General features: G+C 35.5%; 2 protein-coding genes across 6 annotated transcripts; both read right to left on the bottom strand.

The window, feature by feature from the left end:
- Positions 1-40: 40 nt before the first annotated feature.
- Positions 41-4,460, bottom strand: LOC140982813 (uncharacterized). Of its 5 annotated transcripts, none has more exons than XM_073449539.1 (3): positions 4,405-4,460; positions 3,868-3,928; positions 41-2,981 (listed from the first exon to the last, which is right to left on the bottom strand). In XM_073449539.1, the coding sequence occupies exon 3, from the start codon at positions 2,923-2,925 to the stop codon at positions 349-351; it is 2,577 nt and encodes an 858-aa protein (XP_073305640.1). In that variant the 5' UTR covers positions 2,926-2,981; positions 3,868-3,928; positions 4,405-4,460; the 3' UTR covers positions 41-348. The 5 variants fall into 5 exon arrangements, with proteins under 5 accessions (XP_073305640.1, XP_073305639.1, XP_073305638.1 ...); XM_073449538.1 differs by lacking the exon at positions 4,405-4,460 and adding an exon at positions 4,014-4,341; XM_073449537.1 differs by lacking the exon at positions 4,405-4,460 and adding an exon at positions 4,195-4,328.
- A 1,683-nt stretch (positions 4,461-6,143) lies between these two features.
- On the bottom strand, positions 6,144-10,185 carry LOC140982737 (leucine-rich repeat receptor-like kinase protein HAR1). The gene is made up of 3 exons (XM_073449406.1): positions 9,187-10,185; positions 7,280-9,047; positions 6,144-6,924 (listed from the first exon to the last, which is right to left on the bottom strand). Exons 1-3 carry the CDS (start codon positions 10,000-10,002, stop codon positions 6,572-6,574), a joined length of 2,937 nt encoding a protein of 978 aa, XP_073305507.1. The 5' UTR covers positions 10,003-10,185; the 3' UTR covers positions 6,144-6,571.
- Between the last annotated feature and the right edge of the window lie 4,972 nt (positions 10,186-15,157).

Below are 15,157 nucleotides of genomic sequence, written 5' to 3'. Positions count from 1 at the left end.
ACAATGAAAGCGAAAAGCAGAATAAAATGAATCCCTCATATAGCCTCAAAAGATGTCTAATGACAATTATTTCACAATTTGTCACGTAACTATATGTTATGCTATATACAAGAGCCAGACGACAAGGTTCCTGTGACGCTTAACATATGTAATAATCTGAGAAATGTATATCCAAATCAAATATCGCCCTAAATTTCCAGACAGTAAAATAATGTCGGCCGATTGCTCGACCACCAAGTCAAATGTAAATCTTTCTCCTTGAGCTAAAAATATTGCTATATAAAACCATAAACATATTCTGGTTGGTCCTCATCTGATTCAAAGAAAAGAAGAACAGAAATCTAGAATCTATTTCCATGGTGGTGTATGATTTCTAAAAGGGTAATGTTCCAATCCATTATCTGGTTCTTTTCGCTTCCCACTGATGTCTGAACCGACGGTGGGTAAGGTACTAGACCTCAGCTGATCATCCATTGAATTGACTGGGCATAAATTTAAGAAATCTCTGAGGACTAAAGGCTCCCTACCTCCATCTTTAATCATCGCTCCAGAGTTCAGATCGAAACTGCTCCCTGAAGCTCCATCTGCTGGAATTGAGCTCATCATGTTTAATACGAATGGCCGTTGAGAGAAACCATCGCTTGCAATTTGGGGGATAATAGGTGATCGTCTAGAATCTACAATGTAAGGAATTGCTAATCCAGATCCATATGAATAGGAGGAGAAAGGCAAAGCAGCAACTGCCGGGACAGGTGCAACGTTATTGTAACCATAAACTGACGAATGGGCGTATGGAAGAACAGATCCAATCGCAAAACAAGTCTCTGTTCTACCCACTTTTACATCGAATGTATGCTCTGGAGTTCGGCCATTTGGAAAGGGTATCGTTTGTGGAACAAGATCTTTGGGATTGATCTTCACTCTTGCTCCCATGATGGAAATTATGGACCCGTCTGTTTTAGTACCCCCTGAAACATTCACATTACTTAAATAGGAAATATCATAAGAATCATTTGGAAAATTTGGTGGATCATTCAGATCAATAATGCTCAAAGGCTGCATTGATGATGTTGATGAAGAATGAGACTGATGGTGGTCATTTTCTTCGGGAAAGCGGTGTCCTATCATCCAATCTGATGGAACTCCGTCGTCTTCACTTGTAAGATTCAGATCCAAATCATGACGTTCAGATTTTCTCGATTCTGTTTCCACAGAAGATTCCCCAGAAGGAAGACTGGAATACACAGGAACATGTTTATAATGCAACAGGTCTCTAGTATCGCCATCTCCACTCTCAGTGACATTCAGATCAATTTCACGAAATCCTCGTGGCGGCTTCGGAGTGCTACTGATAACCCCAACAGTAAGATCCTCATTGCTCTTAGTACTTTGACCAGGTGATTCAGGAAGAAAATCACTTTTGTCAACTGAACCTTTCCAGCCAAGATTGCCCTCAGAACAATCAATATCTTCTGAGCAAACTTCCTGATTCAAGTCAAATTTACACGGGCCTTTTTCTGCTCTGGCTTCTTCATGAGCAACCTCAGTGACTTGAGAGGTTTCCATATCTTGGGGGCTACTTGTCTGTGCCATGCCTGGGTTTTCGATGCAAGCTGCAAACTTTTGCACTGGTGAAGCTTCAGCAGTCAACTCATGGGATTGATTTGCATTGACAGGGTCCAGGTTATCAGGCTGCCTAATATTACCTTCAGGTGGTTTCTCAGAACTGCAACTTTGTTCTTCGGAATCTACAGCTTCTCTCTCCACTTCTATGGAAACTTGGCAAGAAAGGTCTAGAGATGAACTTCTGCATTTGTTTTCATGACTGCCATCATCGGTATCTTTTCCACCAGAATCAATTTTCTTTGAATCAATAAAAGGTGGACCTTCATCACAAGAATTTTTCTTCTCGTGTTCCATTACAGAATTATTTGCATCTGCAACATCAGTACTTGAAGATGTAGCTTTGTATTCTGATTTCTTAGATTCTTCGAGAGAGATTAACTTCTCAGATGAACATTCAATCTTTCGGGCATGTATCAAATCACCAGTTGACTCCAACTTAGAAAACTCCGCAAGTCCATCACACATATCTTGTCTTGGAACAGAGGTAATACATGATTCAACCAATGTAGTGCCAACTGACTCACACGTAGAAAATCCCACGGAAGGTTCAGAAAGAGGTGGAACGAATTGATCTGAAGCTCTGTCATCCCCATTTGGGGTATCTAATATTTTGTTCGAATTGCATGCACAAAAAACTGGACCAGGATGAAGAGCTTCAGAAACTGTCGGTGGCACTTGTTCATCTGTAGTTGAATCCTGGCCCTTCTCCGGACCAGAAAAATCACAGGACAGAAAAGAATATCTCGAAGGTGATTTTGAACATTCACAACCTCTTTGAACATGTTCACTTTCATCCATTTCATCATCAGATAATGCTCCAACTTTCTCAACTGATACAGAGTCAACACCGTCTCTTTTACATTTCCAGCTTTCAAACAGCACTCGAGCTTTACCTTGTACCTTAGAGCTACCATGAACTAGGAGATCCTCGACAGTTACCCAGATTTCAGAGGCAATCAACTTTTCGTAGTTCTTATGCAGTGTTTCAAGGGCTTCGAGTAGATGAATAATTGTCTCTTCTGGAAAGCTTTTATCTGAGTCATTTTTGAACTTCTGAACATCCTTCAGCCACTTATCAATAAATTGAACTCCATCTAACTGAATAAAAAGATCAAGACAATCCTTGTTCTCAGTGGCAGCAATGACACTCGCAACTGCCGACCACTGCCTGATCATGTCACCAACATTGACAGTACCACTTCTTCCTTTCTGCATGACAGCCACAAGTTCCATGACTCGAGAGGGGGACGTGAGCCCGTGATTCATCTCAGTCAAAGTGAAGAAGTCATCCAGCATCATAATTCTCAAAAGCTAGGACCACAGCATACTATGTATTTCCCAGAATGGTCTTTGTCCTGCAGTAATTTAAAGAAAACAAAGTTTAAGAACATAAAATTCTAACCAATAACCAGCAATCGTCATTTTAATAACAAAATAATAATGAAATATATTTTCTTATCATGTGAACTTAAATGCAGCTATGACTGTCATAGGTAATAGTACTGAGACCCATATTTGCGAGTAGTGAAGCTATTGGGTTAAATGTGAATAACAGTTGAGTTAGAATTTAGAAACGAGTTGACATTGAGAGTCTAAGGCTGGAATAAGGTGGTTACTGCCTTACTTCTAGTGAAAAAAATACCGGAAAAGATTTCAGTAGCAGTCAATACACATAAATTAGAAGAGCATTATTATTTTTCCTTTACTGGTCAGCTCGTTCAGCTATCTTCTTTGGGGACTTACAGGACCACTAAAAATTGTAAATCAACAAAGTCCTGAGCGTACTCGAGAAAATAAATGTACCAAATTTTTATACTATACTGAGAAATAATAACACTCCATACTAAAACATCTTCACCATTACAGTGGCTCAACTTAGTTGGGCGAAGAGGGACATAAATTGCAAGAGCTGATACTCCCAAGTTCATTGACCAATATTTGGTGACATGATATAATAGATGTAAATCAATCGCACATTATATATAAGAATCTAACAGCAGATAAAACAACAGATGAATAAAGCAATAGCTATAAAAAATATAAAAAACTTGAAGTCCACTAATCAATTCAAAGGCAAGCATGCACGCAAAAAAATAATGTATAAACTGTGTCATGAAGAGAGATCAATAAGCCAATAAATCACATACCAACTACAGTGTATCAAATTTCTTTCTGTTTCTTTCATAACACTAAAAACAGCAATAAGAATACAGTAGTGAGGGGTCTAGAGAATTCACACACCACTTTAGCAATGTCCGCAGCGTAGAAGTACGAGTAATCCCAAGATGATCGATTCAATTTCCTGAAAAAGGAAATTCAGAATAAATCAATAGTAATTTTTAATGCACCTGACGAAACATGTGAATATCTTCACAAACAGCTCTAACCATGAAACAACAATTGAATCTCTGACTCAACTAAAATCTAAAAGCCACCATTCAGAGAAATAAAAGCCCAGAAAACCAGCGAAACAAAGTTCATGGCTATTGCTAAACCGACGAAGAAATAGAAAGAAACAAGGAAAAATTTCAAAAATCTTTAAGCGAGGAAACACGAAAAATACTTTACCCGAAACCCTAAATTACATGTTTTTGTGTTTTTCACCTAAGACATGGGTTAGAGTGTTCCAATGATTAAAGACGATGATAAAACCGCAATCAAAAGAGATATATATCAAAGATTTGATTGCAGAAAGATATAGATATCAATTAAAACCGCGTTACTCCAGCAAAAATAAAATATTAATCAAATATTTAAGAAAATGAAAATAATTATTACCTCTTCCCAAAACTCGGAAAAAACTTTAATTCGAAACTCCAGTTCCTCAAATTGGTCTGTTTTAGTTCACGATTTGGTATTGGACACGTACTGCGCGTGTGAGTCCTTGAATCCGACCCGTTATGGCAAGTAATGGGTCGGGTTTGATCCGATGTGTTACCTTCATTACTAATTTTTATAATATAAATTAGCCTTTAGTACACTCTATTAAATTGTAAACAATTTGTGCCATAGCAAATTGGTATTAAATTTATATATTTGTAAAAAAAATTGTTACTAATAACGTATTCCTAGGCAGTGTCTCGCTTCATTAGGTCGAGTAACTTTTGATTAAACTTTTTTTAACTAATAACTAGTTATGATTTTAATAATTACCACAATCATATTAATTACCCACAAAATATTACATATAGTCAGATCGAGCTTGAGTCCATATCTCCAACTCGGACTCGGACTCGGACTCATTTTCAATTGAATGCGGACAACCCATTAAACATTAGGGAGAGCATAGGAGTGTTGTTGCTCGGATGAGGAGTTGTCCATGGGTAATAGAGCTTCTAGGGACAAGATTAAGTTGATTGAACAAAACACTCTTAACAATTATAAGGGAGTGTGCTTGAAGCAAGAAGTTGGGAGACAGAGCAAGCAGATGGAGGTACAACGGATGAAGCGAGCAAAAGAAAGTGTCATCTTGAAGAAACACAAGCAAGGGGAGCGAGCTCTTTGGTGCCAGTCCGTCCCAAAATAAGGTCGACAAAACATCATCAAATCACAAATCTCGACATAATCATATATCTTCACGGGTCACATAATTTCAAACATAGTATCATGTTCTAACCTCATAATCAATACAAATCCAATCATATCAATGTATCCAAGTATCATAGTTTAGCGTGTATGTCATGCATCGATGTATGTATAAAATGATATGTGTTAACAAAATATTATTTTATACATTGATTTATCGATCATGAATTTCATGTATCTCATGTCAATTCAAGTAAGACACATAAATATATAATTTCACTCAAATTAATCAATCATATATCAAATGACATGAATTTCAAGTAACTATACAAATTATTATTATATTATTATTTTTTTACAATGGTTGTGTTGGTAAGTGTTGTGGTTACACTGTTAGATTAAACGATATTTATACTTCAACATGTTTCAAATCCAACAACGGATCACAAATTAGTAGACCAAAGTCCACCCCACGCCGCACCGGGCGCGCGCGCGTGTGTTTAATTCACCGATACATAGCCTAATAGCGTCTCCCCCTTCTAAAAACTTTGGTACCCTTTGGGACTCAAACCCTTAGTCCACACTAAAACTAATAAGGAGGAGTAACTTTCTCTAAACTTCCAATGTGGGACAACCACATTTTCATTTTATTCACCTTTTCTCTAACAGAAATCACATAGGCTCAATCGAACTTGAGTTGCGTTTGAAATCTTGACAATAATTTATCCAGAGGACATCTTTTCCATCCTAAGCTCGTTTAACACTACCAATAAATAAAGTAATTCAAGGTACTAACGAGAATTCAAAGCTACAGCGCAACCTGAATATTTCCGCAGTTAGTTCGAAATGATGGATATATAAGGGTTTTGAAGCTCAACTTTTGTGAAAAATGGTGAGGGATCGAGTTTACTCTGTTTTACTTTTCTTCTCAGTACTTATATGGCAGCAAATCATGATATCATCAACCCAAACAGACAAAAGAACTTGCTGCATGAAGAATAAAACATACTCTAATTAATTCTCATCATTCGTTTAGCATCAGGACAAATAAAAATTCTAACCACACGTTTCTACCATCTAAGAGGAGGACACCACTTTCGAACGTTATGAGTTGATCTACAACTCATAATTACATATTTTGGTTTGGGTTGTGCGAGATGATCGGGGAGTGGTTCTTTTTGCGAAAGCTAGTCGATTTCAGGGTAAATTCTCTTCCCACCTTGCTGCAGTATAAGTTGTTCACACTGGTGAACTAATTGCATTACGATTCCAGCGGTCTGCTTGGATTTTGGAGACTGACGCATCAATAATTTAGTCAATAGATAACTTTACATATCCTAAGGGACAAAATTACCATTAGATTTGAAATTAGCTTCACTTGCCATCTACATCTTACTATATATATGAAATGCGTTTATAGTCAAAGATTTAGAAAATTGGGATCAGATTGTGGAGGATTGGTGAGCATGTGAACAACTTCCCTCATAGTAGGCCTGGCAGAGCTCTCATCCTCCACACACATCATTGCAATCTTGAACAAGTTAACGGCCCCAGTCACCTGATAACCGGTAAGCCTGCAGTCGACCACGGCCAGCAGTGTCGCGGTATCTGATGGCTGTGCTAGCTCTGACGCTTTTTTCCTAACCCACCGGACAATGTCAACACCGTCTCCGAATTCCCCCACCGGCTTCTTGCCGGTGATTAGTTCTAACATCACAACCCCGAAGCTGTAGACATCGCTCTTCTGATCGACTTTCAATGTGTATGCATATTCTGTAACACATCAAAATGCAAAGCTCATATAAAATTATAATACAACAAGCTTTGAGGAAAGCTTTTTGAAATTTTATGCATAACTTCACGAGTCTATGAAATGGCGTTTCATGTGTTTCTCCAAGCTTCATATTTAGGAATATTCACCATCTAGCATTTCCAATTCATGGCGTATGATTCATAAATAAATACTACTTAAGCCGCATTATATCAAAATTTTGACGTGACTTCACCACTTTTGACTGATGAAAATTTTCCATGATTATACTAGATTGTCATAAACCTTTGATTAACACAAAAACAGCCCAATACATGATATAGTAATGGAACCAAGTTCAGTACAAATAACACTTACCAGGGGCAATGTAGCCATAGGAACCAGCAATGGAAGACATGCACTCGGAAGCACCAGCATCGTGCAAGAATTTGGCAAGACCAAAATCAGCAACATGAGCCTCATAATCAGAATCAAGCAAGATGTTGTTCGACTTAATATCCCTATGTATAATTGAAGGCGAGCAATCATGATGCAGGTAACATAGTCCATTTGCAGCCTCAGCTGCGATCCGATACCTTGAATGCCACTGCAAATGAGCGCCCTTTGTGCCATGTAACATCTCCCCTAAGCTTCCATGTGACATATATTCATACAGCAAAATATTGGTATCCTTCTTTGACAAGTATCCGAGGAGTCTTACAATGTTCCGGTGTTTGATGCTTCCAAGTGTCTGAATTTCTGCCATAAAGCCATGATCATTGTGGCTGTTACCACGCCCACGTCCAACTAATCGTTTTATTGCAACGTCTATCCCATTAGGCATGGACCCTCGGTAGACAATCCCAGCTCCACCTTTTCCTATTATGTTCTCTTCTTTCAAGCATTCAAGTACATCCTCTGCTTTAAAGTCTAGCTTCTGGAATGCCGTTAGTTTCCAGATTCTTGATCTATCCAGCCTTCTCTTTCGGACTATAATCCAACTTACAGGAAGCAGTAACAGGACAGTAATCAAGACGATGATTACGATGACCATGTTTGATGCACGAGTTGATTGGGCATCTTGGGATGGACTTGAGGCTGATGGACAATAGGAGCTGTGGGGAAAACAAAGCTTGGGATTGCCGACGAAAAACCGGTCGTCCAGGTCGCGTAGAAGCCCCGTTGTGGGCTTTTTTCCGGATAAATCATTGTAAGAAAGGTCTAATACTGTCAAGCTTTTCATCATCCCAATCTCACTAGGGATCGATCCCTCTAGTCGGTTTCTTGACAAGTTGAGAACATTCAGATTCTGCAGACCTGGAATGCTTCTGGGAATTGCACCATTTAGATTATTTTGGCTTAGATCAATAAATGTCAAGTGGGAACTATCGGCAACTGAAGCTGGAATTTCCCCGGTCAAGCTGTTGCCACTGAAATTTAGCATCGTAATTTTCTTGAGTTTGAAAATTTCATTCGGAATCTCACCGGATAACTTGTTCACATCAAGTGATAATATCTCTAGATTTATCAAGTTCCCGAACGATGGAGGAATCTTCCCTGAAATCCAATTATTGGACAACGAAAGACTTCCTAGGGCGGTGGCAGATATATCTTCTGGCAGCTCGCCGGTGAAGAAATTATCGTTCAGTTCGAGCATGTCCAGCAGGGGCAACCGGAAAAACCCTGCCGGAATACTTCCATTCAGGAAATTCTTCTTGATTCTGATACGACTCAGGGACTTGCACTCGCCAATTTCATCCGGAATCGGACCGTAGAAAGAGTTATCCATCAAAATCAAAGTTTTCAACTTTCCACCTTTACACAAGTCCTTGGGTATAGTTCCCGTTAAATGATTCTTGGTCACATCCAGCAGAAACAACCTTCCATTCCTTCCTAGATTTTCCGGTAAACCCAGCGTGAAATTGTTGTTCCATATCTGTAAAACTTCAAGATTCGGAAGATCGCCGATGAAACCCGGAAGAGGCCCCTGGAATTTGTTCTGAAACAAATTGAGCAGCGTCAAATTCTTCAGTTCTGCAAAACTCAATGGAATTTCCCCGCTGAGATCGTTAATGGAGATGTCTAATGACATCAAGCTTATCATACCGGAAAGCTCCGATGGAATCTGCCCCGTCAGATTATTCACCTAACCGAAACGGCGGACGTTTAATTATTATACATAAATATATACATAATATATGTTGTGTGTGTGTGTGTGCATTAATTACATGTAGATTGTTGCCACAAAATGGGAGATTAGAGCATCGTGAAGACTTTATAATTACCTGAAGAAATAAAGTGTGCAAATGCTTTAGATTGCCAAGACTTGACGGAATCTCGCCGGTGAGATTGCACATTCCAAGATCAAGCAGCTGAAGCGTAGAAATAGAGCCAAATTCCGGCGGAATACCACCTTCATAGCTGTTAAAATACCCAAGATAGAGCTCTCGAAGATTTGGAATCATAGACAAGCTAGCAGGAATTTTTCCCGTCAAGCTATTTCCCTGTAATGCCAAGTGAGTTAAGCTTTCAAACTCGGAGTAAATCTCCGGTATCCCCCCCGAAAAATAATTTCCGGCCAGTTTAAGAAACTTCAGCTTCTTCAACTTCACAAACTCCACCGGGAGCTCTCCTGTAATTTCATTGTTGTATATATCAAACACTTCAAGCTCAGAAAGTCTCAGCACCATTTCTCCACGAAACTTGCCGTTGAAAAAGTTCCAACTCAAATTCAAGCACTTCAACGAAGTCAAGTTGGAAATCTCCACAGGCAGAGATCCAGTGAGATTATTTCCAGCCAGTGTGAGATTGACAAGCCCACTCAGCAGACCAATTTCCGGAGGAAGCGTACCGAATAATTGTAGGTTGGTGATGTTAATAGCCGCCACACGTTCGTCAGCATCGCAAGTTACGCCAAGAAACGAACAATGAGCCGACGGAGACGGGAACGGTGGGGCGACCCATTCCTCGAGAGCCGAACCCGAAGGCCCGACGAATGAAGACTTGAGCTTTAACAAAGTGTCAAGATCCGAGTATGCATGGACAAGTATCACTACTTGGAAAAAGACGAAGTAAAGAAGAAGAGGAGAAAATTTTTTCATGGGTTGAATCAATGGAAGTCCTGAGTAGCTTCAGAATAGGAAAATCAGTACGAGTGGGATCAGTAATTATAGGGTTCTGAAAGAAGTAGGAAGGAATCGAAGGGGGCCGAAACGCTTAAATTATTAACAAAAGAATATGGCTTTCTGTTTCATCTTTATCCCTGTAACAAGTCTTTGCTTCCTACAACATGGATCAACGTACGTACATTTATTAGGAAAAAAAATGGTTTTGTTTCATTAAGTTTAAGAAATAAACTAATCATTCCACTATAGAAGACGAACAATCTTGATAAAGGAAGAAGCGTGGACCTTGCAGTATTTTAGGAATAAAATAGTAGAAAGATACTCTTAAAGGTGGCTTTTTACAATATGCTCCTTTTTTTAACCTTAAACTTTGATATAATATCATGATTATATCAATTGTAATGACAATTTTATTGTGAAACACCTGTATAAATTTAAATTTTAAAAAAATTTCGTATAATTCTTTGTTCATGCTCTACATATGTCTGTATCAACTTTTTAATGGACGCAAAAAAATGGTTGAAAGTGGTATAATTTTAATAATCGAGATAAATTTAAAACCGCATAAATTGTGCACAAAAAGGAAGCATTACATATTATTCTTCAACCTCTACATTCTTCCACTTCCAGAAGAGAACAGATTCGCCCCGACTTAAAGAGTCAGTGGAGTAAATTTCACAATAAAAATTAGAATCTGGGACAGTGAAATGGCGCATAAAGAGGGCCTTCGTCTTCTTTTTTTTAACATTACAACGAATCCCAAATGGGTAATGAGAAGGAATCACGTATGCGTCTACATTCTTCAAATAAAATTATGTAATGACAATGTATTTGCGATACAATTGTCAACCTAGGATCATAAATAAAAACTAGAAATACAAAAAAAAAAAAGAAAAAGGTTAGATTTCTTAATTATTTTCAACTAGATATATAGTTAAATATTTTTTTATTCAAAAAACTATGTATGTCCAATCGAAATTTGTTTGATAAAAAAAATGCGCTTGTCTGTTTTTGTGAAAATCAGTTTGACTAATGAATTTCAAAAAAAAACTTTAATGGGTTGTGTAAACAAACTATCATAGTATATTTAGTTTCTTGAAATAAATATGGGATAAACGAAAATCAAAGTATATCTCTAGAAATGAAAAATGATTGGTTTTGTGTGTTTGTCCCACGTTTGAGTTATATGTATGGGAAATTGATACTAAAACAGAATCAAAAGGTTGTCTTTGCTCTATTTGCTTGATTTGTATAGAGCCATTACTTGCTTAATCCGAGGTCTGAACTTCAATTTGATCTGAAAAGGCATTGGTCAGAACAACAGAAAAACTATAGTTCGAAATTTCCAATATATTTATGAATAATTAAGGAAAAATATACTTAATTACGAATTCAAACGGAAACAGACTTGATGTCCCACTAGATCGAACTCGAAGAGTAGGTCTCTTGTGAGACAGTCTCATGAATCTTTATCTATCAGACGGGTCAACCCTACCGATATTCACAATAAAAAAGTAATACTCTTAACATAAAAAATAATAATTTTTTCATGGATGACTCAAATAAGAAATCCGTTTCACAAAACACGACATGTCATGAGACCGTCTCACACAAACATTTGCAGGACTCGAATCATGAAATCCTAACACAAAAAAATTGAATTAAAACCAATGGTCACAACCCATTGATTCATTGGATCCTGTGATCTGCAAAAGGTTGGTGACTGCCTCAAATCCAAGATAAATTGCCTGATCAATCACATGTTGTAACATAACACGAACAGTGGTTAAATACAACTTGACAATTGGATACTGTGTTACATAGGTTTGGTAAAAGATGTGAGGTGATATAAAACTTCTGTTTATAACGAAAAAACAAAAAATCAGAATTCGGTGTGTGATTTCCCGTTTGATATATTTTCTCAGATTTTGTACTTTTTTTCAAGCCAATAATTATGAGTGGGAGATGGAAAAGCTGGAAAAATAGACTTTGCAGTTACTTTTGAGGAGATTACAAAAAGATATCGGGGCATTTGGATTTTTTGCCAGTTAGATTAAATAAATCGAAACAGAGAGCTTAGAGTAGTCCGTTTCCCAACGCAAATCTACTTTCTGCTAGTCACCTATGAATCGACGTCGATGATTTAAAGAAGATCAGTGTTTTGTTGAAGACCATATACATATATATATATATATAGAGAGAGATAAAATCGGTTCTGAAAATATTTATTTATTTAGATTTATATAATGTTAAAAAAAGCATGCCATTTTTTTTATTATTACTTGAAAAACTTCATATCTATTTTAAAAAATTATAATAAGAAAATTTAAAAAATAAAGATTTGTGAGTATGAGAAATAAGGTATTATTCAAATTTCATATTTATATTTATACGATATTAAAAGTATGGCATTTTTTATTATTACTCACGACTTCATATTTTTTATTAATTAGTATTTTACTCGTGCATCGCACGGGTGTTACTTCATCTAATTAATTATTAAAATTAGCAAGTTTTAATGTTTGAATAATTATTAAAATTATTGATATAATAAATGAGGATATTAATCTTTTATCATTAAATTGACTTATCTATATTGGTTAAGTGAAAATATCACTCATAAAAAAAATAGAAAAATATTTAAAAGATCATATATTATTTTGTTTATTAAAATTTTAAACAATAATTAAAAATTTTAAATATTCAATATTTTTTTATCATTTATTAGATGAATAAATTTTGATTAAAAACTTATTTTACTTAATATAATATATAGTAATGAGAATTAAATATATAAAAGTAACATAAAACTTAAAACCGTAACTAAATTAAATAAAATAATATAATCAATATAGACATTTAAATATAATTTATATTTTAAAGAGACGTCAAATTCAAATTGTTATTTACAAAAATGAAAAAACTTCTATTTTCAAATATTTAATATGTATGCTGAATTACATTAATATTAATAAAAATTTTATTTTATAATATTCTTTTCGTGAAAACTTTTCAAATATGATAAAAATTATATTTGATAAGATATCTGAAAGAAAATATGTGTCAATTAATTTAATATTATTGAAAAATATATATATATATATATATACATTTGATAAGATATCTAAAAGAAAATATGTGTCAATTAATTTAATATTATTTAAAAATTATGTTTATATATATATATAATTTTAAAAAAATCCAGCTCTACACGATCATTACAACCTAGAGTAAGTAGAGTCTGTGAGTGACGGCGTTACTCGACGGGTTTAAAAGACAGTCTACTATCTATGTCAGGATTGCCAGTTGTACCACTGACATGGCAAAACGCGAGGGCCTTCCGGTTTCGGATAGTGGGCCAAACTCATTTTGTTCGGGTTGATAAGCCCAAGCCCGAGACTAGGACGTGTCTTTGACCAAAAAGACATACGTATCCTTTCTGACAAATTTGGTAGCAAGTCCACTCTCTCTTTTGGTTGTTTCATCCAACTTCCAGGCAACTTCATTACTATTCTTCGTTCCTTTAGTAAGAAACAAATCCATTGGTCAATGCACAAAATCTAATGATGAATAATTGTTTGATATCTGCAAGACCATACAAAATTTGAAGTCATTTTTTAATATTTTAATTAATAAATTATTTCAACGTTTAACATATCTATTATTACAAAAACAAGGCAGTGAACATTCAAACAATAAAGATTCTAGCACGTTTTGTATTTGGATGAACAAATATGATTTTAAAAAAATTCAAACTTTGATTTCAAACGATTAACAATCCAAGAGAAATTTAAAGCTGGAGAATTGTGCACAAAAAGGCAGCATAAAGTTTCAACCTATGCATTCTTCCACTTTGAGTATTGAACATATTCATATTCGAGTAAGTGGAGTTAATTTTTTGCAATAAAAATTAGATTTTAAGACATTGACATGAAGAATAAAAAGGGTCGATTATATTGTTTAGTTTACAATATACAACGAAACCCAACTTGGATGATTTCTGTGGGTGTGATTATGGTTTGAACACAACCTCAATCTCAGATTGAACAATTTTCCCCTTTTGCTAATTTTTTGGGTTGTTGGTCCAAGTCAAAATCTTAACAATATATATCATTTGAGTTAAGAATCAAATAGCAAATATTGGATGAGTTCAATTTCTCCAACTGATCGCTGTAATTTAAAAAAATGGGTTGGGCTACATCTCCACTACAGCCCTATTGAATAATTCCCTCTTTGCTTTCAAGTTTCCTTCTCAAATTTAGGGTTATCTATTTTATCGTAAGGTTTGAGTCAAATGTTTAATAATATAAAAACATTAAATCACATTCTTAACACCAAACGACAGTGGGTTCTCTAATACACAAGATCAAACAAGTGGAGCACATGGAACAACAAATAATTGTTGCACTTGCACCTCAATTATGTTGAGCTTAAAGAAATGGATTGAGCACGAAACTCCGCCCAATATTAGTTCAACGAGTTCCGGGGCTAAAAGATCAAATTTGAGAGTAAAAATTTAAAGATAATATATAGGAAAGAAACGCAAAAAAAAGAAAAAAGAAAATTATAAACAAAATTGTTTAAAAAAACCACAGTGTAATTAGATTAGTGCATGGACTTTTTTTAAAAATTCAGAGGGTAATTATTAATATATAACATTAAAAAAATTAAAACGTGAGGTGGGAAGCAACAATAATTTCAAATATAAGTGTTTTTTTTTTTTAAAAAAAAGGTGGATCGCCTCAAGCAACGCTCCCACCTTTAACGAAACATGCATGCCATGAACCCAAGTATCTTTGCATATTCTTTACCAAAAACATATTTGGCTTCGTTAGGTGACTGTTTCGATATTAATATTTGATTCAATATTGTAGTGATATTAATACAATATTTAGTTAGTTGTTTTTAACTAGTTTAGTATATCAAGTAATTTTGAAAACATTTTAATATGATAATTTAATAAATTTTGATATCAAAGTTTCAAAATAACATTATACATACTGGAGATCACAAATAAAAGGTGGGTGGGTGCATTGACAAAGGAGACAATCAAACGTTTAAATTTGAGTTTTACACCTCATATTTGAATTAGTGTGTTTGCTTTCTCTTAGTTTTTTTTTTTTTTTTTTTT

The sequence above is a fragment of the Primulina huaijiensis genome, chromosome 8, assembly GCF_012295235.1.
Source record: "Primulina huaijiensis isolate GDHJ02 chromosome 8, ASM1229523v2, whole genome shotgun sequence".
NCBI lineage: Eukaryota > Viridiplantae > Streptophyta > Magnoliopsida > Lamiales > Gesneriaceae > Primulina > Primulina huaijiensis.
Note: the sequence above shows the minus strand (reverse complement) of the source record. Positions and strands in the feature narration are given on the sequence as shown.

What these genes read in the sequence shown, in the direction of transcription:
- LOC140982813 (XM_073449539.1), bottom strand. Translation starts at nt 2,925, where the DNA reads ATGATGCTGGATGACTTCTTCACTTTGACTGAGATGAATCACGGGCTC.
- LOC140982737 (XM_073449406.1), bottom strand. Translation starts at nt 10,002, where the DNA reads ATGAAAAAATTTTCTCCTCTTCTTCTTTACTTCGTCTTTTTCCAAGTA. An exon ending in TGCACACTTTATTTCTTCAG is followed by an intron (nt 9,048 to 9,186) that starts GTAATTATAAAG and finishes CGTTTCGGTTAG; the next exon opens with GTGAATAATCTGACGGGGCA. An exon ending in CTATGGCTACATTGCCCCTG is followed by an intron (nt 6,925 to 7,279) that starts GTAAGTGTTATT and finishes GATGTGTTACAG; the next exon opens with AATATGCATACACATTGAAA.